Source organism: Oncorhynchus gorbuscha, linkage group LG05 (assembly GCF_021184085.1).
Source record: "Oncorhynchus gorbuscha isolate QuinsamMale2020 ecotype Even-year linkage group LG05, OgorEven_v1.0, whole genome shotgun sequence".
Lineage (NCBI taxonomy): Eukaryota > Metazoa > Chordata > Actinopteri > Salmoniformes > Salmonidae > Oncorhynchus > Oncorhynchus gorbuscha.
Genome location: NC_060177.1, coordinates 88,698,843 through 88,722,946, shown reverse-complemented (window position 1 = coordinate 88,722,946; position 24,104 = coordinate 88,698,843). Strand labels below are relative to the sequence as shown.

At 44.5% G+C, this 24,104-nt stretch overlaps 1 protein-coding gene and 1 long non-coding RNA gene across 2 annotated transcripts in view; one reads left to right on the top strand and one right to left on the bottom strand.

Moving 5' to 3' along the window:
• On the bottom strand, positions 1-11,603 carry LOC124036645. Its single transcript, XR_006838938.1, has 3 exons — positions 11,479-11,603; positions 3,456-3,527; positions 1-1,718 (listed from the first exon to the last, which is right to left on the bottom strand). It is a non-coding gene; the product is annotated as an uncharacterized LOC124036645 (long non-coding RNA).
• cnot6l (CCR4-NOT transcription complex, subunit 6-like) overlaps positions 11,596-24,104 on the top strand; it is a 27,590-nt gene continuing 15,081 nt past the window's right edge. The window contains exons 1-4 of the mRNA XM_046351467.1: positions 11,596-11,774; positions 12,880-13,001; positions 23,456-23,642; positions 23,889-23,974. Of these exons, the coding sequence (XP_046207423.1) occupies positions 11,614-11,774; positions 12,880-13,001; positions 23,456-23,642; positions 23,889-23,974 (556 nt within the window). The 5' untranslated portion in view covers positions 11,596-11,613. The remainder of the gene's footprint in view (positions 11,775-12,879; positions 13,002-23,455; positions 23,643-23,888; positions 23,975-24,104) is intronic.

Genomic DNA, 24,104 nt, shown 5'->3' with positions numbered 1-24,104 from the left:
ACACACACACACACACACACACACACACACACACACACACACACACACGTGAACAGTGACCCATGACCCCAACATATAGTGCCCTCTAGTGTACAAAACAAGTAGAGAAATAACCCTTGAAGGAGAACATTACCACAACTCATAAAACAGGCCAAAATGGCTCCTACAACTATGTTCTATTGCTACCATCAGTTCATAAATAAATTACACCGTAGTTACTCTAGTATAGGTACATGTCATGTTACGAACAACGATGCGCTGGGCGGTACTTGGATAATAAATATTTCAGATTTCAGATTCTTCAAATAGCCACCCTTTGCCTTGATGGCAGCTTTGCTCACTCTTGGCCTTCTCTTAACCTTGGATTCATTCTCTTAACGTTGGATAATCTGACAGACATTTGTGAGGATTACAAGTATGCTTTAACGTTGTGGTGATTATACTGTAGGTCGTTCCGTAATGCCTTCATACTTACCGTTGCTACCCTAGTGATGACAGCGTTCCTTCAGACTTACCGTTCCTACCCTAGTGATGACAGCGTTCCTTCAGACTTACCGTTCCTACCGTAGTGATGACAGCGTTCCTTCATACTTACCGTTTCTACCCTAGTGATGACAGCGTTCCTTCATACTTACCGTTCCTACCCTTGTGATGACAGCGTTCCTTCATACTTACCGTTCCTACCCTAGTGATGACAGCGTTCCTACCCTAGTGATGACAGCGTTCCTACCCTAGTGATGACAGCGTTCCTTCATACTTACCATTCCTACCCTAGTGATGACAGCGTTCCTTCAGACTTACCGTTCCTACCGTAGTGATGACAGCGTTCCTTCATACTTACCGTTCCTACCCTAGTGATGACAGCGTTCCTTCATACTTACCGTTCCTACCCTAGTGATGACAGCGTTCCTTCAGACTTACCGTTCCTACCCTTGTGATGACAGCGTTCCTTCATACTTACCGTTTCTACCCTAGTGATGACAGCGTTCCTTCATACTTACCGTTCCTACCCTAGTGATGACAGCGTTCCTACCCTAGTGATGACAGCGTTCCTACCCTAGTGATGACAGCGTTCCTTCATACTTACCGTTCCTACCCTAGTGATGACAGCGTTCCTACCCTAGTGATGACAGCGTTCCTACCCTAGTGATGACAGCGTTCCTTCATACTTACCATTCCTACCCTAGTGATGACAGCGTTCCTTCAGACTTACCGTTCCTACCGTAGTGATGACAGCGTTCCTTCATACTTACCGTTCCTACCCTAGTGATGACAGCGTTCCTTCATACTTACCGTTCCTACCCTAGTGATGACAGCGTTCCTTCAGACTTACCGTTCCTACCCTTGTGATGACAGCGTTCCTTCATACTTACCGTTTCTACCCTAGTGATGACAGCGTTCCTTCATACTTACCGTTCCTACCCTAGTGATGACAGCGTTCCTACCCTAGTGATGACAGCGTTCCTACCCTAGTGATGACAGCGTTCCTTCATACTTACCGTTCCTACCCTTGTGATGACAGCGTTCCTTCATACTTACCGTTTCTACCCTAGTGATGACAGCGTTCCTTCATACTTACCGTTCCTACCCTTGTGATGACAGCGTTCCTTCATACTTACCGTTCCTACCCTAGTGATGACAGCATTCCTTCTCCACTATATACTCATGGCCAGTCTGGAACAACTCCAGCATCTTGGGAATGTCGACTTTAACCGACCCTGAAACAGCCAGAGAGAAACACGGTTAGGTCATGAGTTTTCCCAACCAGGGTTTTAAAACTAACCTTTTCCACTGGTGGCACTGCGACTACTAATTTATTCAGTTGGTGATTTATTCACATGATTTGGTTGCACACATTTTTTTCTGACCCATGTCCCATAGTGTACCTGTCCTCCATCCAGAACCAGGCTAATAAATAAACTAGCCCTCTTTTAAATTAGCATGCCCTTGCAGAGTTTGACAGTCAGGTAAATTTGCCAGCGGCACACAACCGAAAACTACTGGCCTATAATGAAGAGAATACTGGCCTGGGAAAGCGGATGATGCATTATTTAAAATGTTACCTGTAATTTGCGGGTTAAGTATGTAGCCTATAATAACCTAGCCTCCATATACAAATAATTACATTTTTTCATTGATTGTTTTGGAGGGAGAAAATAAAACCTTTGTTCATTCTGAAAAAGGGTGTTATTGTTTTGGTCACTCTACAGTTGTAGGACCCTTTAAAATCAGTTCTCTTTTGGCAAATTTCAATTTCCCGGTTTTATTTTTTCCCGGTTTCAGAGTTTCCCCAAATTCACTCTCAAAAACCAGTTTTCAATTAGAAAAACTACACAAATTTGATGCTTTAAGCTTAAAAATCAAATCACAAGACCACTTTGGAGGTCTGGGAACAATTCTTTGGCAGGTGTAGTTGCCCTTCCATTAAATTGCACACCTGGCTAGTAGACCGCTGTGTTTGGCTAGCGGTGTGTTTGTCCTGTACAATGTACCAGGTTGGCTACATGTGATGGCAGAGTTAGAAACAAGAAAAAAAAAGCACCATGATCGATACAAATGATCAAGGTAAGCGTTGGGGCGGCAGGGTAACCTAGTGGTTAGAGTGTTGGACTAGTAACCGAAAGGTTGCAAGTTCAAATCCCCGAGCTGACAAGGTACAAATCTGTCGTTCTGCCCCTGAACAGGCAGTTAACTCCACTGTTCCTAGGCCGACATTGAAAATAAGAATTTGTTCTTAACTGACTTGCCTAGTTAAATAAAGGTCAAATAAAAATTCTGCCAAGTAGGCCTGCTTTGCAGTCAACCTTTAATTGGTAAGGTTTTTGGGGGAAGCCTTCAGAATGTTCCTTTAAACAATGCATGGGAGGATCCTCTCAAGGTTTTGTTCCTAGGTTTTTTTTTTTGGGGGGGGGGGGGGGGTCAAAAGCATTTTGACAAATGTAAAAAAAAAAGGACGATGTAAATTTGATTGATTGATAACGGGAGTGTTGCCCACCTCTCTTGTTCTTGGGGAACCTCTTTGCTTAGTTCGTTCTTCAGAGGCAGTAGTTTGGAGATGATATCTAGTGCCACAACGTAGAAGTGCACATCATCATCCAAGATCTACTGAGCTCCTTCTGTAGCTCAGTTGGTAGAGCATGGCGCTTGTAACGCCAGGGTAGTGGGTTCGATCCCCGGGACCACCCATACGTAGAATGTATGCACACATGACTGTAAGTCGCTTTGGATAAAAGCGTCTGCTAAATGGCATATATTATTATATTATATTATTATATTATTATATTATTATTATATTAAGATCTACATTACAAAGAACAGAGAACACAGGAAATATTAACAAAAAGTGTGTGAGTGATGTGTGTGGATGGGGGGGGGGGGGGGGGTGAGAGAGACAGAAACAGAAGGGGGAAAGATTGAATTTCCCTCAGAAAGAGAAAGAACTTTGTGACACTCACTCTCTGCACAAGGTCGGCTCCTCCCACAAACGCTGCTCCGTTCTCCTGGGCTACTTTGACTTGATCAGGATTCTGACAAGAACAGACAGTAGCTTTCATTTATATTTACTACAGTATGAACACAAGGCAGAGCAACATGGGACCTATCCTGACATGGGCTGCATTTACACAGGCAGCCCAATTCTGATCTTTAGCCCAACTATTGGCAAAAGTGTTGATCTGATTGACCAAAAGACCTATCGGAGGTAAAATAACAGAATAGGGCTGTGAACGTAACTCACAATGACATCAACTCCAGTCTTATGGTGTGGTACAGTGTAGTAGGTGTGTTTACTGGAACTAAGAATTCCCCGATTGCCAAATATAATATGCGCCACTTGGCTGAACCTTTGATTCAAAGCGGCATACAAAACAATATATGCACTCACTGTAATGTAAAGTGTATTGTGTTTGATCCCTACAGGAACTGAACCACGCGACCTCGATGTCTCTTGCTAACTGGGGCAATAACAGAACGATGTTCATATACAGATGATATATATATATATACTTACAATATACAGTACCAGTCAAAAGTTTGGACAAACCTACTAATTCAAGGGATTTTTAAAAAACATTTTAAAACAATTTTCTACATTGTAGAATAATAGTAAAGACATCAACACTATGAAATAACACATATGGAATCATGTAGCAACCAAAAAAGTGTTAAAACATTTTTTTTCTCTAAATACATTTTATATTTGAGATTCTACAAATAGCTACCCTTGGCCTTAATGACAGCTTTGCACACCCGTGGCATTCTCTCAGCATTCTCTCAACCAGCTTCATGAGTTAGTCACTACTTTTCTACAATGTAAATAATTGTAAAATAAAAACCCTTGAATGAGTAGGTTTGTCCAAACTTTTGACTGGTACTGTACATCACTGCCAGTTCTAGTTGCCATACAGATTATACACAGTGCATTCGGAAAGTATTCAGACCCCTTGACTAATATTTTGTTACATTACAGCCTTATTCTTAAATTAAAAATACATAAAAAATTAAACTCAATCTACCCCATAATAACAAAGACAAATATTGTTGCAAACGTATAAATACAAAAAAACAGAAATATCACATTTACATAAGCATTTACATAAGTATTCAGTGATGACAGCGTTCCTTTACTCAGTACTTTGTTGAAGCACCTTTGGCAGTGATTACAGGCTTGAGTCTTCTTGGGTATGGCGCTACAAGCTTGGCACACCTGTATTTTGGGAGTTTCTCCCATTCTCCTCTACAGATCCTCTCAAGCTGTCAGGTTGGATGGGGAGCGTCGCTGCACAGCTATTTTCAAGTCTCTCCAGAGATGTTAGATCGGGCTCTAGCTGGGCTTCTCAAGGACATTCAGAGACTTGACCATTCTACCATGTAGGCCTGATTGGTAGAGTGCTGCAGAGAAGGTTGTCCTTCTGGAAGGTTCTCCCATCTCCACAGAGGAACTCTAGAGCTCTGTCAGAGTGACCATCAGGTTCTTGGTCACCTCCCTGACCAAGGCCCTTCTCCCTCGATTGATCAGTTTGGCCCGGGCACCATAGCTCTAGGAAGAGTCTTGGTGGTTCCAAACTTCTTCCATTTAAGAATGATAGAGGCCACTGTGTTCTTGGAGACCTTCAATGCTGCAGAATGATAGAGGCCACTGTGTTCTTGGAGACCTTCAATGCTGCAGAATGATAAGAGGCCACTGTGTTCTTGGGGACCTTCAATGCTGCAGAATGATGGAGGCCACTGTGTTCTTGGGGACCTTCAATGCTGCAGACATGTTTTGGTACCATTCCCCGGATCTGTGCCTCGACACAATCCTGTCTCTGAGCTCTACAGACAATTCCTTCCATCTCATGGCTTGGATTTTTTCTCTGACATGCACTGTCAACTCTGGGACCTTATATAGACAGGTGTGTGTCTTTCAAAATCTTGTCCAATAAATTGAATTTATCACAGATGGACTCCAAACAAGTTGAAGTTGAATTAACAATGGAAACAGGATGCACCTGAGCTCAATTTCGAGTCTCATAGTAAAGGTTCTGAATACTAGTGGTTAGAGAGTTGGGCCAGCAACCAAAAGGTTACTGGATCAAATCCCCGAGCTGACAAGGTAAACATCTTTCGTTCTGCCCCCTGACCAAGGCAGTTAACCCACTGTTACCGGGGCGCCGAAGACGTGGATGTTGATTATGACAGCCCCCTGCACCTCTCTGATTCAGAGGGGAAGACGTGGATGTTGATTATGACAGCCCCCAGCACCTCTCTGATTCAGAGGGGAAGACGTGGATGTTGATTATGACAGCCCCCAGCACCTCTCTGATTCAGAGGGGAAGACGTGGATGTTGATTAAGGCAGCCCCCTGCACCTCTTTGATTCAGAGGGGAAGACGTGGATGTTGATTCAGAGGGGAAGACGTGGATGTTGATTATGACAGCCCCCAGCACCTCTCTGATTCAGAGGGGAAGACGTGGATGTTGATTAAGGCAGCCCCCTGCACCTCTCTGATTCAGAGGGGAAGACGTGGATGTTGATTAAGGCAGCCCCCAGCACCTCTCTGATTCAGAGGGGAAGACGTGGATGTTGATTATGACAGCCCCCTGCACCTCTTTGATTCAGAGGGGAGGACGTGGATGTTGATTCAGAGGGGAAGACGTGGATGTTGATTCAGAGGGGAAGACGTGGATGTTGATTATGACAGCCCCCAGCACCTCTCTGATTCAGAGGGGAAGACGTGGATGTTGATTATATCAGCCCCCAGCACCTCTCTGATTCAGAGGGGAAGACGTGGATGTTGATTCAGAGGGGAAGACGTGGATGTTGATTATGACAGCCCCCTGCACCTCTCTGATTCAGAGGGGAAGACGTGGATGTTGATTCAGAGGGGAAGACGTGGATGTTGATTATATCAGCCCCCTGCACCTCTCTGATTCAGAGGGGAAGACGTGGATGTTGATTATGACAGCCCCCAGCACCTCTCTGATTCAGAGGGGAAGACGTGGATGTTGATTATGACAGCCCCCAGCACCTCTCTGATTCAGAGGGGTTTGGTTAAATGCGGAAGACATTTCAGTTGAATGCATTCCGTTGTACAACTGACTAGGTATCACCCCTTTCCCCTTTTGTAAATAAGGTAATTCAGTTTTATACTTATTTTGCAAACATTTCTAAAAGCCTGTTTTCGCTTTGTCATTATGGGGTGTTGTGTGTAGATTGATGAGGGAAAAAGTTGATTTAATCAATTTTAGAGTAAGGCTGTAACGTAAGAAAAATGTGGAAAAAGTCAAGAGGTCTGAATCATTTCCAAATGTACTGTATTTCCATGTACACATCACTGTCAGATCAACAAGGGATTTCAATAGAATGACTGATTAACATGTAAATGACTTAAGGACTCGGTCCATCAAGAAAGACATTACATAAATCAAACAAATAAATTAGCTATTGATGTTGGAAACAGCACACAGGAGATTTTGGGCAGTGTGACACAGTTACACAGGCAGCATAATTCTGATATTTTTTTTCTCACTATTTGTTCTTTTGACCAATCCGATCTGTGAAAGATCTGATCACAGATCGGATTGGTCAAAAGAACAATTAGTGAAAAAAAAATATCAGAATTATGCTGCCTGTGTAACACTGGCCAACATTACTGGACAGGTAAGCTTCATTAACAAGATATCTAGCTAGAGAATTGCCTGGAAACCCGATGTTGCATTGAATTGTATGTCAGGCAGAAATGAGCATTTGAATCAGTAAAGTTTCCTCTAACGACCTCTACAAGTCAGAATGTTGAAAACAATTCTATTTTAAAGTACTGTACTGGTTGTCTGTGCGGTTGGTCCTTTTGGTGGTAGGAATGTGAGACAATATATCCACAGGAAAGTAGAATTACAAGAACCTTTCAAAGCACTGGTAGAGCGTTCAGGTTTCCATCACCTGAAGCATGCGGACAAGATAAGAACACATGTAAACCTGCCGAGCAGCTGCATGTGTTTACATGGTTCTGGGCGAGTTGTGAACTTCAACAACTACGCAGAGGGTAATCCAATAGTATTAGCAGAACGCCACCCAGGACACAAACACTTTGGTGGAAAGTGCTTTGAAAGGCTGGTCATGGCTCACAACACCACTGTCCCAGAGACCCTAGACCCACTTCAATTTGCATACAACCCCAAAGGATCCACAGATGATGCAATCTCTATTAGAGGTCGACCGATTAATCGTAATGGCCGATTAATTCGGGCCGATTTCAAGTTTTCACAACAATCGGAAATCATTATTTTGCAGATTTCTTTTTTTTTACACCTTTAATTAATCTTTATTTAACCAGGCAAGTCAGTTAAGAACACATTCTTATTTTCAATGAGGGCCTAGGAACAGTGGGTTAACTGCCTCGTTCCGGGGCAGAACGACAGATTTTCACCTTTTCAGCTCAGGGGATCCAATCTTGCAACCTTGGTTATCTAGTCTAACGCTCTAACCAACTGATTACATTGCACTCCACGAGGAGCCTGCCTGTTACGTGAATGCAGTAAGAACCCAAGGTAAGTTGCTAGCGAGCGTTAAACTCATCTTATAAAAAACAATCAATCAACGACTGCCGTTGCTCCAATGTGTACTTAAACAGTTTGGGCCGTCTGGCTCTTTGTGAACTAATTTGCCAGAATTTTACGTAATTAGGACATAACATTGAAGGTTGTGCAATGTAACAGGAATATTTAGACTCACGGATGCCACCCGTTAGATAAAATACGGAACGGAATAAACGTTTTGTTTTCGAGGTGATAGTTTCCGGATTTGACCTAAGGCTCATATTTCTGTGTGTTTATTATAGATAAGTCTATGAGTTGATATTTGATAGAGCAGTCTGACTGAGGGGTGGTAGGCAGCAGCAGGCTCGTAATAGTTAAAGGTATATGGTTTAGAGAAATAGTCACCGCGTTTTAATTCCTATAATAACTTGCGGCTGAACTTGAAAGGGGTTCCTTCTCCTTATTTTACCGTTCATGTCTTCCATAGAGAATGTCTTGATCTACTTCAAATAAGGTCTGTGTTTCGTTCAGGCTTAAACCTCCTGCGTTTTGGTACCTGTGTAAATCTCACTAGGATAAGGTAACATTTGTCAAAAAAAGTGATCTTCGCTTATATTTAGCCAATATTGATCAGAGTTACCTTGTCCTATGGATAGCTACACAGTTATAAAATTGGCAAGGTGGTGTAAGCCTACAAGAAACACAGACCTTATTTTAAGTGAATCTAAAAATATCCTATGGAATAAATGAATGAAGGAACTGCTTTTCAGATTTTGCTAGAAGGTGTCATGGGAATTATGACTCGCACTTCGGTAGTCAATTCTTACCATGCCCATTATTAAAATAGGATTTCCTGCATATAGAAATGACAGTTTTTGTTTTCAACATTCATCATTCATGTTATTTGAGATTAAATTGATTTCATTTATGTATTATATTAAGTCAAAATAAAAGTGTTCATTGAGTATTGTTGCAATTGTCAATATTACAAAAATGTATGTGTGTGTGTATGTGTACACACACACACACACACACACACACACACACACACACACACACACACACACACACACACACACACACACACACACACACACACACACACACACACACACACACACACACACACACACACACACAAAAAAAAAAAAAATCATAGTCGGTCGACCTCTAATCTCTATTGCACTCAGCACCCTTTCCCACCTGGACAAAAGAAACTCCTATGTGAGAACGCTATTCGATGACTACAGCTCAGCGTCCAACACCATAGTGCCCTCAACACTCATCACTAAACTAAGGACGCTGGGACTGAACACCTCCCTCTGCAACTGGATCCTGAACTTCCTGACGGGCCGCCCCCAGGTGGTAAGGGTAGGTAACAACACATCCGCCACGCTGATCCTCAACACAGTGGCCCCTCAGGGGTGCGTGCTCAGTCCCCTCCTGTACTCCCTGTTCACTCATGACTGCAAGGCCAGGCACGACTCCAACACCATCATTAAGTTTGCCGATGACACAACAGCGGTAGGCCTGATCACCGACAACGATAACACAGCCTGTAGTAGAGAATGGCCAATTTCAAGTTTTCATAACAATTGGTAATCAGAATTATTGGACACCGATCATGGCCGATTACATTGCACTCCACGAGGAGACTGGCTGACTACCTGTTAAGTGAGTGCAGCAATGAGCCAAGGTAAGGTGCTAGCTAGCATTAAACATATCTTATAAAAAACAATCAATCTTAACATAATCACTAGTTAAACTAGTAATATTATCAACCATGTGTAGTTATCTAGTGTGTCCTGTGTTGCATATAATCAATGTGGTGCCTGTTCATTTATCATTGAATCATAGCCTATTTCGCCAAACGGGTGATTTAACAAGCGCATTTGCGAAAAAAGCACTGTTGTTGCACCAATGTGTACCTAACCATAAATAATCAACACCATTCTTAAAATCAATACACAAGTATATATTTTTAAACCTGCATATTTAGTTAAAAGAAATCCAGGTTGGCAGGGAATATTAAACTAGGGAAATTGTGTCACTTCTCTTGCGTTCTGTGCAACAGAGTCAGGGTATATGCAGCAGTTTGGGCCACCTGGCTCGTTGCGAACTGTGTGAAGACCATTTCTTCCTAACAAAGACAGCCAACTTCGCCAAACGGGGGTACCAAAACATTCAAAGGCCATTTTCTCAAAAGTGAGTTTACAAGTTGATCAACTTTCAAAGCAGAATTACTTTCCCATTGTTCCTGAGCTGTAGTGTATGATATATCATTTTGTAGCTCTGAGTCTCTACTTTTATCCAATGTAAAAAAACACAATTTCAAACTTTGATACATAAGACCTAATCCAGGTGGTCAGTCATCATAGTGGTCTCTGACATCATAGTGGTCCCTGACATCATAGTGGTCCCTGACATCATAGTGGTCTCTGACATCATAGTGGTCTCTGACATCATAGTGGTCTCTGACATCATAGTGGTCTCTGACATCATAGTGGTCTCTGACATCATAGTGGTCTCTGACATCATAGTGGTCTCTGACATCATAGTGGTCAGAATCTCTCTGGTGGAACAAACTTAAACTTGCTGCTTTTTTCAATACTGAATGTCATTGAGAAAACAAAGAGGTGTCAAAAAAAACACATTTGCAAACATCCTTTCTGAATTTAAAAGTAATCATTGAAATAATCATGTCGTTTTTCTAAAGTATCTAATCTGATTACAATACTTTTGCTGGTCATCTAACCCTGGTAGTAAGTAAGGGCTCCCGAGTGGCGCCGCGTTCTAAGGCACTGCATCTCAGTGCTAAAGGCGTCACTATAGACCTGGTTCGATTTCAGGCTGTATCACAACCGGCCGTGATTGGGAGTCCCATTGAGCAGCGCACAATTGGCCCAGCGTCGTCCGTGTTAGGGCTTGGCCTTCATTGTAAATAATCATTTGTTCTTAATTAACTGACTTGCCTAGTTAAATAATACACTTTTTTTAAATGAGTTGAAAAGGATCTAATTAGCCAAAAAATGGTATGTGATGAGATTTAAACTCACAACCTTTGGGTTGCTAGACGTTCTTGTTATACGCACAACTTTTGTTTTTGCCTTAAGTAACCACCAGTCTTATGTAACCATGCCAAACGTAACATATCACACTAATTTAAGTATCCTATGTTACGTCTAGTGTAAGAGACCACGCTGAGTTATTGAAGTTATTGAATCCTACTAGTTAGCATCAGTAGTTAGAACATTAGTTTGCCAGCTACATGAGTGACAAAGGCTGCTAGATAGATACTTTTGCTAACGTCAGCTACTGGCCCGAGTTTGTTGGAGTCGACAGCAAGGAACAGTATGCAACATAAAATGCATTGCCTATGCATCATCATATGGACAGTTTATTCTAAACACTGAACTGCAATTGAATTTAAGATAAAAAAAAAAAAATAGTTTGTAGAACTGACCTTTTTCAATCCTCGTCCAGGTTGCCATGTTTAAATATATATATATATTTTACACCAGTGCACCTTGCCTTATGTTAAATTGGTCACGTGTAGAAACAACGCAGGCAACTTTGCATGCCGGTGGGGGGCAGACGGATGGGGCAGACGGAGCGAGCTGGAAGCCATGTTTGTTGTTCCTCCTTCTGCCACTTCGGAGTTCGGTACGTTCAGGGTCTGAACGTTCAAGAACTCCGTCTGCATGTCTTTATTATCAACAATATCACCACTAAATATTCTCTACCACCCTCCGAATGCAGGTAATACATGTTTCTATTTATTTATTGTTCATAGTTGCAGTGATACAATTTGTATCGCCGAATGTCTCTCTGCATTTCTCCGTCCGGTTTTTGTCTCACCTCTTCCCAAGGTCCAAGTACCAGAGCTTAGGTAGCTTTCTGGCGCAGGAAAGGCTGTGCTCTCAGACCGCCTGGCAATTTACTCAACACCCATGCTTCAATGCCTTTGGTCTATTTACTGTCGAAAGTAACGGGAACGTTCAGTTGTGTGTTCAAGTTGTTAAAACTGCTGAGGTGTATTTGTAGCTCGGTGCTGTTGTTGCTCATACAAATGTGTCATGCATATGCAATTGACTGGTTTTGACAGCTGGCAAGTAAACTTCTCTTGCAAAGCAGGCCCAGGGTTTAGTTGCATAGCTGTTGCTACTTTTGACATTTGGCAATACTGTCAACACGCAATTGTCACTGCATTTTTACAATCGTCGGTAGTTTTAATAATGGCAAATTAGCTAGGTAACGTTATTGAAATGTAGCTAGTTTGGTTGGTTGCTAAAGTGTTGTAGTTACTGTGTCATTATCAAAGACCCAGCTGTCAATGGACCTCGAAAAGATATTCTCGGATGACAGCCCCGGTGTTTATTTCTTATACCCAGCCAAAGAACGAACCATATTAAATACCTATTCATACTGTGGTGGTGTTGTTGCCACTATCACTGGTACAGGACGTGTGGCCGACTTGTGTTTAGACAGAAACAGATTATGTAACTACTAAGCCAGCCCTGAACGTCTTCCCTGCTAGCTACACTTCAACTTTGACATTCTAAGGTATTTGTGTTACTCATTGTTACTAACTCTATAGCTGCACGCTTTCAATACATTGTCACTGACACCAGAATGATTTCTCAATGAGACATCTGCACAATATAACTAAAATATCAATGTGGACCCCCCGCCGCCCCCACAATTTAACGATATTAAAGTTGGACACCTCCTACAGACAGGAGGCACCCCAGGAGACCATGTGTAATTCAAACCCTGGTGAATCAACATGTCTTGTGTAATAATCTGCCTTGTTGGTGTGTGTCTACTAGGCGTTTGACCTGGCTCGTTGGTGTGTGTTCCTTAGATTAACAGGTATGCCAAAGGAAAAATATGATTCCCCGGATCCTCGCCGATTATACACCATCATGTCAGCTGAGGAGGCAGCCAACGGGAAGAAGTCGCACTGGGCCGAGCTGGAGATATCAGGTCAGTTAGCTTCCCTAGTTAACTGGAGATATCAGGTCAGTTAGCTTCCCTAGTTAACTGGAGATATCAGGTCAGTTAGCTTCCCTAGTTAACTGGAGATATCAGGTCAGTTAGCTTCCCTAGTTAACTGGAGATATCAGGTCAGTTAGCTTCCCTAGTTAACTGGAGATATCAGGTCAGTTAGCTTCCCTAGTTAACTGGAGATATCAGGTCAGTTAGTGACAGTCAATTGGTCAGTTAGCTGGATATATCAGGTCAGTTAGCTTCCCTAGTTAACTGGAGATATCAGGTCTGTTAGCTTCCCTAGTTAACTGGAGATATCAGGTCAGTTAGCTTCCCTAGTTAACTGGAGATATCAGGTCAGTTAGCTTCCCTAGTTAACTGGAAATATCAGGTCAGTTAGTGACAGTCAATCGGTCAGTTAGCTGGATATATCAGGTCAGTTAGCTTCCCTAGTTAACTGGAAATATCAGGTCAGTTAGTGACAGTCAATCGGTCAGTTAGCTGGATATATCAGGTCAGTTAGCTTCCCTAGTTAACTGGAAATATCAGGTCAGTTAGTGACAGTCAATCGGTCAGTTAGCTGGAGATATCAGGTCAGTTAGCTTCCCTAGTTAACTGGAGATATCAGGTCAGTTAGCTTCCCTAGTTAACTGGAGATATCAGGTCAGTTAGCTTCCCTAGTTAACTGGAAATATCAGGTCAGTTAGTGACAGTCAATCGGTCAGTTAGCTGGATATATCAGGTCAGTTACCTTCCCTAGTTAGCTGGAGATATCAGGTCAGTTAGTGACAGTCAATCGGTCAGTTAGCTGGATATATCAGGTCAGTTACCTTACATTTACATTACATTTAAGTCATTTAGCAGACGCTCTTATCCAGAGCGACTTACAAGTTGGTGCATTCACCTTATGACATCCAGTGGGACAGTCACTTAGCAATAGTGCATCTAAAACTTAGGGGGGTGGGGTGAGAGGGATTACTTAACCTATCCTAGGTATTCCTTAAAGAGGTGGGGTTTCAGGTGTCTCCGGAAGGTGGTGATTGACTCCGCTGTCCTGGCGTCGTGAGGGAGTTTGTTCCACCATTGGGGGGCCAGGGCAGCGAACAGTTTTGACTGGGCTGAGCGGGAGCTGTACTTCCTCAGTGGTAGGGAGGCGAGCAGGCCAGAGGTGGATGAACGCAGTGCCCTTGTTTGGGTGTAGGGCCTGATCAGAGCCTGGAGGTACTGAGGTGCCGTTCCCCTCACAGCTCCGTAGGCAAGCACCATGGTCTTGTAGCGGATGCGAGCTTCAACTGGAAGCCAGTGGAGAGAACGGAGGAGCGGGGTGACGTGAGAGAACTTGGGAAGGTTGAACACCAGACGGGCTGCGGCGTTCTGGATGAGTTGAAGGGGTTTAATGGCACAGGCAGGGAGCCCAGCCAACAGCGAGTTGCAGTAATCCAGACGGGAGATGACAAGTGCCTGGATTAGGACCTGCGCCGCTTCCTGTGTGAGGCAGGGTCGTACTCTGCGGATGTTGTAGAGCATGAACCTACAGGAACGGGCCACCGCCTTGATGTTAGTTGAGAACGACAGGGTGTTGTCCAGGATCACGCCAAGGTTCTTGGCGCTCTGGGAGGAGGACACAATGGAGTTGTCGACCGTGATGGCGAGATCATGGAACGGGCAGTCCTTCCCCGGGAGGAAGAGCAGCTCCGTCTTGCCGAGGTTCAGCTTGAGGTGGTGATCCGTCATCCACACTGATATGTCTGCCAGACATGCAGAGATGCGATTCGCCACCTGGTCATCAGAAGGGGGAAAGGAGAAGATTAATTGTGTGTCGTCTGCATAGCAATGATAAGAGAGACCATGTGAGGTTATGACAGAGCCAAGTGACTTGGTGTATAGCGAGAATAGGAGAGGGCCAAGAACAGAGCCCTGGGGGACACCAGTGGTGAGAGCGCGTGGTGAGGAGACAGATTCTCGCCACGCCACCTGGTAGGAGCGACCTGTCAGGTAGGACGCAATCCAGCGTGGGCCGCGCCGGAGATGCCCAACTCGGAGAGGGTGGAGAGGAGGATCTGATGGTTCACAGTATCGAAGGCAGCCGATAGATCTAGAAGGATGAGAGCAGAGGAGAGAGAGTTAGCTTTAGCAGTGCGGAGCGCCTCCGTGATACAGAGGAGAGCAGTCTCAGTTGAATGACTAGTCTTGAAACCTGACTGATTTGGATCAAGAAGGTCATTCAGAGAGAGATAGCGGGAGAGCTGGCCAAGGACGGCACGTTCAAGAGTTTTGGAGAGAAAAGAAAGAAGGGATACTGGTCTGTAATTGTTGACATCGGAGGGATCGAGTGTAGGTTTTTTTCAGAAGGGGTGCAACTCTCGCTCTCTTGAAGACGGAAGGGACGTAGCCAACGGTCAGGGATGAGTTGATGAGCGAGGTGAGGTAAGGGAGAAGGTCTCCGGAAATGGTCTGGAGAAGAGAGGAGGGGATAGGGTCAAGCGGGCAGGTTGTTGGGCGGCCGGCCGTCACAAGACGCGAGATTTCATCTGGAGAGAGAGGGGAGAAAGAGGTCAGAGCACAGGGTAGGGCAGTGTGAGCAGAACCAGCGGTGTCGTTTGACTTAGCAAACGAGGATCGGATGTCGTCGACCTTCTTTTCAAAATGGTTGACGAAGTCATCTGCAGAGAGGGAGGAGGGGGGAGGGGGCGGAGGATTCAGGAGGGAGGAGAAGGTGGCAAAGAGCTTCCTAGGGTTAGAGGCAGATGCTTGGAATTTAGCGTGGTAGAAAGTGGCTTTAGCAGCAGAGACAGAGGAGGAAAATGTAGAGAGGAGGGAGTGAAAGGATGCCAGGTCCGCAGGGAGGCGAGTTTTCCTCCATTTCCGCTCGGCTGCCCGGAGCCCTGTTCTGTGAGCTCGCAATGAGTCATCGAGCCACGGAGCGGGAGGGGAGGACCGAGCCGGCCTGGAGGATAGGGGACATAGAGAGTCAAGGGATGCAGAGAGGGAGGAGAGGAGGGTTGAGGAGGCAGAATCAGGAGATAGGTGGGAGAAGGTTTGAGCGGAGGGAAGAGATGATAGGATGGAAGAGGAGAGAGTAGCGGGGGAGAGAGAGCGAAGGTTGGGACGGCGCGATACCATCCGAGTAGGGGCAGTGTGGGAGGTGTTGGATGAGAGCGAGAGGGAAAAGGATACAAGGCAGTGGTCGGAGACTTGGAGGGGAGTTGCAGTGAGGTTAGTGGAAGAACAGCATCTAGTAAAGATGAGGTCGAGCGTATTGCCTGCCTTGTGAGTAGGGGGAAGGTGAGAGGGTGAGGTCAAAAGAGGAGAGGAGTGGAAAGAAGGAGGCAGAGAGGAAAGAGTCAAAGGTAGACGTGGGGAGGTTAAAGTCGCCCAGAACTGTGAGAGGTGAGCCGTCCTCACGAAAGGAGCTTATCAAGGCATCAAGCTCATTGATGAACTCTCCGAGGGAACCTGGAGGGCGATAAATGATAAGGATGTTAAGCTTGAAAGGGCTAGTAACTGTGACAGCATGGAATTCAAAGGAGGCGATAGACAGATGGGTAAGGGGAGAAAGAGAGAATGACCACTTGGGAGAGATGAGGATCCCGGTGCCACCACCCCGCTGACCAGATGCTCTCGGGGTGTGCGAGAACACGTGGGCGGACGAAGAGAGAGCAGTAGGAGTAGCAGTGTTGTCTGTGGTGATCCATGTTTCCGTCAGTGCCAAGAAGTCGAGGGACTGGAGGGAGGCATAGGCTGAGATGAACTCTGCCTTGTTGACCGCAGATTGGCAGTTCCAGAGGCTACCGGAGACCTGGAACTCCACGTGGGTCGTGCGCGCTGGGACCACCAGAGTAGGGTGGCCGCGGCCACGCGGTGAGGAGCGTTTGTATGGTAGTTAGCTGGAGATATCAGGTCAGTTAGTGACAGTCAATCGGTCAGTTAGCTGGATATATCAGGTCAGTTACCTTCCCTAGTTAGCTGGAGATATCAGGTCAGTTACCTTCCCTAGTTAGCTGGAGATATCAGGTCAGTTACCTTCCCTAGTTAGCTGGAGATATCAGGTAAGTTACCTTCCCTAGTTAACTGGAGATATCAGGTCAGTTACCTTCCCTAGTTAGCTGGAGATATCAGGTCGGTTACCTTCCCTAGTTAGCTGGATATATCAGGTAAGTTAGCTGGATATATCAGGTCAGTTACCTTCCCTAGTTAGCTGGAGATATCAGGTCAGTTAGTTAGCTGGAGATATCAGGTCAGTTACCTTCCCTAGTTAGCTGGATATATCAGGTCAGTTACCTTCCCTAGTTAGCTGGAGATATCAGGTCAGTTAGTTAGCTGGAGATATCAGGTCAGTTAGTTAGCTGGAGATATCAGGTCAGTTAGTTAGCTGGATATATCAGGTCAGTTAGTTAGCTGGATATATCAGGTCAGTTACCTTCGTCTAGTTAGCTGGAGATATCAGGTCAGTTAGTTAGCTGGAGATATCAGGTCAGTTAGCTGGATATATCAGGTCAGCTGGAGATATCAGGTCAGTTAGTTAGCTGGAGATATCAGGTCAGTTAGTTAGCTGGAGATATCGGGTCAGTTAGTTAGCTGGAGATATCAGGTCAGTTAGCTGGAGATATCAGGTCGGTTAGCTGGATATATCAGGTCAGTTGGTTAGCTGGAGATATCAGGTCAGTTGGTTAGCTGGAGATATCAGGTCAGTTGGTTAGCTGGAGATATCGGGTCAGTCGGTTAGCTGGAGATATCGGGTCAGTTGGTTAGCTGGAGATATCGGGTCAGTTGGTTAGCTGGAGATATCGGGTCAGTTGGTTAGCTGGAGATATCGGGTCAGTTGGTTAGCTGGAGATATCGGGTCAGTAGGTTAGCTGGAGATATCAGGTTAGCTGGAGATATCAGGTTAGCTGGAGATATCAGGTTAGCTGGAGATATCAGGTTAGCTGGAGATATCAGGTTAGCTGGAGATATCAGGTTAGCTGGTTAGCTGGAGATATCAGGTCAGTTGGTTAGCTGGAGATATCAGGTCAGTTGGTTAGCTGGAGATATCAGGTCAGTTGGTTAGCTGGAGATATCAGGTCAGTTGGTTAGCTGGAGATATCAGGTCAGTTGGTTAGCTGGAGATATCAGGTCAGTTGGTTAGCTGGAGATATCAGGTCAGTTGGTTAGCTGGAGATATCAGGTCAGTTGGTTAGCTGGAGATATCAGGTCAGTTGGTTAGCTGGAGATATCAGGTCAGTTGGTTAGCTGGAGATATCAGGTCAGTTGGTTAGCTGGAGATATCAGGTCAGTTGGCTAGCTGGAGATATCAGGTCAGTTGGCTAGCTGGAGATATCAGGTCAGTTGGCTAGCTGGAGATATCAGGTCAGTTAGCTAGCTGGAGATATCAGGTCAGTTAGCTAGCTGGAGATATCAGGTCAGTTAGCTAGCTGGAGATATCAGGTCAGTTAGCTAGCTGGAGATATCAGGTCAGTTAGCTAGCTGGAAATATCAGGTCAGTTACCTTCCCTAGTTAGCTGGAGATATCAGGTCAGTTAGCTGGAAATATCAGGTCAGTCAGTTAGCTGGAGATATCAGTTCAGTTAGCTAGCTGGAGATATCAGGTCAGTTACCTTCCCTAGTTAGCTGGAGATATCAGGTCAGTTACCTTCCCTAGTTAGCTGGAGATATCAGGTCAGTTAGCTGGAAATATCAAGTCAGTCAGTTAGCTGGAAATATCAAGTCAGTCAGTTAGCTGGAAATATCAAGCCAGTCAGTTAGCTGGAGATATCAGGTCAGTTAGCTGGAGATATCAGGTCAGTTAGCTGGAGATATCAGGTCAGTTAGCTGGAGATATCAGGTCAGTTAGCTGGAGATATCAGGTCAGTTAGCTGGAGATATCAGGTCAGTTAGCTGGAGATATCAGGTCAGTCAGTTAGCTGGAGATATCAGGTCAGTTAGCTGGAGATATCAGGTCAGTTAGCTGGAGATATCAGGTCAGTTACCTTCCCTAGTTAACTGGAGATATCAGGTCGGTTACCTTATAATAATAATATAATAATATATGCCATTTAGCAGACTCTTTTATCCAAAGCGACTTACAGTCATGTGTGCATACATTCTACGTATGGGTGGTCCCGGGGATTGAACCTTCCCTAGTTAGCTGGAGATATCAGGTCAGTTACCTTCCCTAGTTAACTGGAGATATCAGGTCAGTTACCTTCCCTAGTTAGCTGGAGATATCAGGTCAGTTAGTGACAGTCAATCGGTCAGTTAGCTGGAGATATCAGGTCGGTTACCTTCCCTAGTTAACTGGAGATATCAGGTCAGTTACCTTCCCTAGTTAACTGGAGATATCAGGTCAGTTACCTTCCCTAGTTAACTGGAGATATCAGGTCAGTTACCTTCCCTAGTTAGCTGGAGATATCAGGTCAGTTACCTTCCCTAGTTAGCTGGAGATATCAGGTCAGTTAGCTGGAGATATCAGGTCAGATATCAGGTCAGTTAGCTGGAGATATCAGGTCAGTTAGCTAGAGACATCAGGTCAGTTAGCTAGAGACATCAGGTCAGTTAGTTAGCTGGAGATATCAGGTCAGTCAGTTAGCTGGAGATATCAGGTCAGTTAGTTTGTCAGTCAGTTAGCTGGAGATATCAGGTCAGTTGGTTAGCTGGAGATATCAGGTCAGTTGGTTAGCTGGAGATATCAGGTCAGTTGGTTAGCTGGAGATATCAGGTCAGTTGGTTAGCTGGAGATATCAGGTCAGTTGGTTAGCTGGAGATATCAGGTCAGTTGGTTAGCTGGAGATATCAGGTCAGTTGGTTAGCTGGAGATATCAGGTCAGTTGGTTAGCTGGAGATATCAGGTCAGTTGGTTAGCTGGAGATATCAGGTCAGTTGGTTAGCTGGAGATATCAGGTCAGTTGGTTAGCTGGAGATATCAGGTCAGTTGGTTAGCTGGAGATATCAGGTCAGTTGGTTAGCTGGAGATATCAGGTCAGTTGGTTAGCTGGAGATATCAGGTCAGTTGGTTAGCTGGAGATATCAGGTCAGTTGGTTAGCTGGAGATATCAGGTCAGTTGGTTAGCTGGAGATATCAGGTCAGTTGGTTAGCTGGAGATATCAGGTCAGTTACCTTCCCTAGTTAGCTGGAGATATCAGGTCAGTTAGCTGGAAATATCAGGTCAGTCAGTTAGCTGGAGATATCAGTTCAGTTAGCTAGCTGGAGATATCAGGTCAGTTACCTTCCCTAGTTAGCTGGAGATATCAGGTCAGTTAGCTGGAGATATCAGGTCAGTTAGCTGGAGATATCAGGTCAGTTAGCTGGAGATATCAGGTCAGTCAGTTAGCTGGAGATATCAGGTCAGTTAGCTGGAGATATCAGGTCAGTTAGCTGGAGATATCAGGTCAGTTAGTTAGCTAGAGACATCAGGTCAGTTAGCTAGAGACATCAGGTCAGTTAGTTAGCTGGAGATATCAGGTCAGTCAGTTAGCTGGAGATATCAGGTCAGTTAGTTTGTCAGTCAGTTAGCTGGAGATATCAGGTCAAACAGTTAGCTGGAGATATCAGGTCAGTTAGTTTGTCAGTCAGTTAGCTGGAGATATCAGGTCAGTCAGTTAGCTGGAGATATCAGGTCAGTCAGTTAGCTGGAGATATCAGGTCAGTCAGTTAGCTGGAGAAATCAGGTCAGTTAGCTGGAGATATCAGGTCAGTTAGCTGGAGATATCAGGTCAGTTACCTTCCCTAGTTAACTGGAGATATCAGGTCGGTTACCTTCCCTAGTTAGCTGGAGATATCAGGTCAGTTAGTGACAGTCAATCGGTCAGTTAGCTGGAGATATCAGGTCGGTTACCTTCCCTAGTTAACTGGAGATATCAGGTCAGTTACCTTCCCTAGTTAACTGGAGATATCAGGTCGGTTACCTTCCCTAGTTAGCTGGAGATATCAGGTCAGTTAGTGACAGTCAATCGGTCAGTTAGCTGGAGATATCAGGTCGGTTACCTTCCCTAGTTAACTGGAGATATCAGGTCAGTTACCTTCCCTAGTTAACTGGAGATATCAGGTCAGTTACCTTCCCTAGTTAGCTGGAGATATCAGGTCAGTTACCTTCCCTAGTTAGCTGGAGATATCAGGTCAGTTAGCTGGAGATATCAGGTCAGTTAGCTGGAGATATCAGGTCAGTTAGCTGGAGATATCAGGTCAGTTAGTTAGCTAGAGACATCAGGTCAGTTAGTTAGCTGGAGATATCAGGTCAGTCAGTTAGCTGGAGATATCAGGTCAGTTAGTTTGTCAGTCAGTTAGCTGGAGATATCAGGTCAAACAGTTAGCTGGAGATATCAGGTCAGTTAGTTTGTCAGTCAGTTAGCTGGAGATATCAGGTCAGTTAATTAGCTGGAAATATCAGGTCAGTTAGTTAGCTGGAGATATCAGGTCAGTTAGTTAGCTGGAAATATCAGGTCAGTCAGTTAGCTGGAGATATCAGGTCAGTCAGTTAGCTGGAGATATCAGGTCAGTCAGTTAGCTGGAGATATCAGGTCAGTTAATTAGCTGGAAATATCAGGTCAGTTAGTTAGCTGGAGATATCAGGTCAGTTAGTTTGTCAGTCAGTTAGCTGGAGATATCAGGTCAGTTAGTTAGCTGGAGATATCAGGTCAGTTAGTTTGTCAGTCAGTTAGCTAGCTGGAAATATCAGGTCAGTTAATTAGCTGGAAATATCAGGTCAGTTAGTTAGCTGGAGATATCAGGTCAGTTAGCTGGAGATATCAGGTCAGTTAGCTGGAGATATCAGGTCAGTTAGCTGGAGATATCAGGTCAGTTAGTTAGCTGGAGATCTCAGGTCAGTTAGTTAGCTGGAGATATCAGGTCAGTTAGTTAGCTGGAGATATCAGGTCAGTTAGTTAGCTGGAGATATCAGGTCTGTTAGCTGGAGATATCAGGTCAGTTAGCTGGAGATATCAGGTCTAAGGTTTAAACTGAGTTTTTCACAATTCCTGACATTTATTTCAGCTTTTATTTCTTTCATCACATTCCCAGTGGGTCAGAAGTTTACATGCACCCAATTAGTATTTGGTATCATTGCCTTTTAAATTGTTTAAATTGGGTCATACATTTCGGGTAGCCTTCCACAAGCTTCCCACGATAAATTAGGTGAATTTTGGCCCATTTCTCCTGACAGAGCTGGTGTAACTGAGTCAGGTTTGTAGGCCTCCTCGCAAACACTTTTTCAGTTCTGCCAATACATTTTCTATAGAATTGAGGTCAGGGCTTTGTGATGGCCACTCCAATACCTTGACTGTGTTGTCCTTAAGCCATTTTGCCGCAACTTTGGAAGTATGCTTGGGGTCATTGTCCAGTTGGAAGACCCATTTGCGACCAAGCTTTAACTTCCTGACTGATGTCTTGAGAGGTTGTTTCATTACATCCACATAATTTTCTTCCCTCATGATGTCATCTATTTTCTGAAGTGCACCAGTCCATCCTGCAGCAAAGCACCCCCACAACATGATGCTGCCACCCCAGTGCTGCAGGGTTGGACTGGTGTTCTTCAGCTTGCAAACCTCCCCCTTTCTCCTCCAAACATAACGATGGTCATTATGGCCAAACAGTTCCCTTCCCCAGATCTGTGCCTCGACACAACCCTGTCTCGAGCTCTACAGACAGTTATTTTGATATCGTGGCTTGGTTTTTGCGCTGACATGCACTGCCAGCTGTGGGACCTTGTATAGACAGGTGTGTGCCTTTCAAAATCATGTCCAATCAATATAATTTACCACAGGTGGACGCCAATCAAGTTGTAGACACATCCCAAGGATGACCAATGGAAACATAATTCAAACAGAATGCACCGGAGCTCAATTTCGAGTCTCATAGCAAAGGGTCTGAATACTTATGTAAATACGTTTTTTTGTTTTTAATAAATAAATAAAAACCTGTTTTCGCTTTCTTATTTTGTGTACATTGATGAGGGGGGAAAACTATTTAATCCATTTTAGATTAAAGGGGGGGGGGGGTCTGAATGCTTTCCGAAGGCACTGTATATGGGGCGGCAGGGTAGCCTAGTGGTTAGAGTGTTGGACTAGTAACCGAAAGCTTGCAAGTTCGAATCCCCGAGCTGACAAGGTACAAATCTCTCATTCTGCCCCTGAACAGGCAGTTAACCCACTGTTCCTAGGCCGTCATTGAAAATAAGAATTTGTTCTTAACTGACTTGCCTAGTAAAATAAAGGTTAAATTAAATATGATTTAGTAATTAGGATTCGTTATCTGTTATGATAAATTAAACATTGTTGTTCTCTGTTGGCATATAGTTAAATGAGCACATATTTTTTTCCAGTACTTGTTTAAAAAAAAGTACTCAAGTATTTGAATAAAAATCACACGAGGACTCGAAACAGTCAAAGATCCCATCCCTACTGTGAAGAATGTAATATTGGAAGCCTTATCTGTAGCATTTAGCTCTTAACATTTCTCTCCTCTGTCTCCTCTCCAGGTCGGGTCAGAAGTCTGAGCAGTTCTCTGTGGACTCTCACCCACCTGACGGCTCTACACATCAACGACAACAACCTGAGTCGCATCCCGCCCGACATCGCCAAGCTGCCACACCTGGCCTACCTTAACCTGTCGTCCAATAAGCTCCGCAGCTTGCCCGCCCAACTCGGAAACATGGTGTCTCTCAGGTAAGAGCTCCTGTGTGGTTGTGTATTCTTGAAGTGGTGCTGGCAACTCTTAAGGTTGTGGGTTCAATTTCCGGTTGGGATCGCATACACTTACTGAAAATGTATGCACTCACTGTACTGTAAGTGTCTGTTCATAGAAGCGTTTGCAAAGTGGCGTAAGACGCCACCAGGATGGTGGAGGTTTTCCACTTCCTACAGACTTTCTTTCTTCCTGCTGTGTTCCCTATCACCCCCCCCCTCCCCCAGGGAGTTGCTTTTAAACAACAATCTTTTGCGAGTTCTACCTTATGAACTCGGGCGGCTGTTCCAGTTACAAACCCTGGGGCTAAAAGGTATGTCTTAGTTTGGTAACGCTTTACTTTATAGGATTATACAAAAGGTAACCTTAAAGGGTTTATAATGATTCATTATTAATGACACATTTTATTGACACAGTTAAGTGTGCAGGTAACCAACCACAGT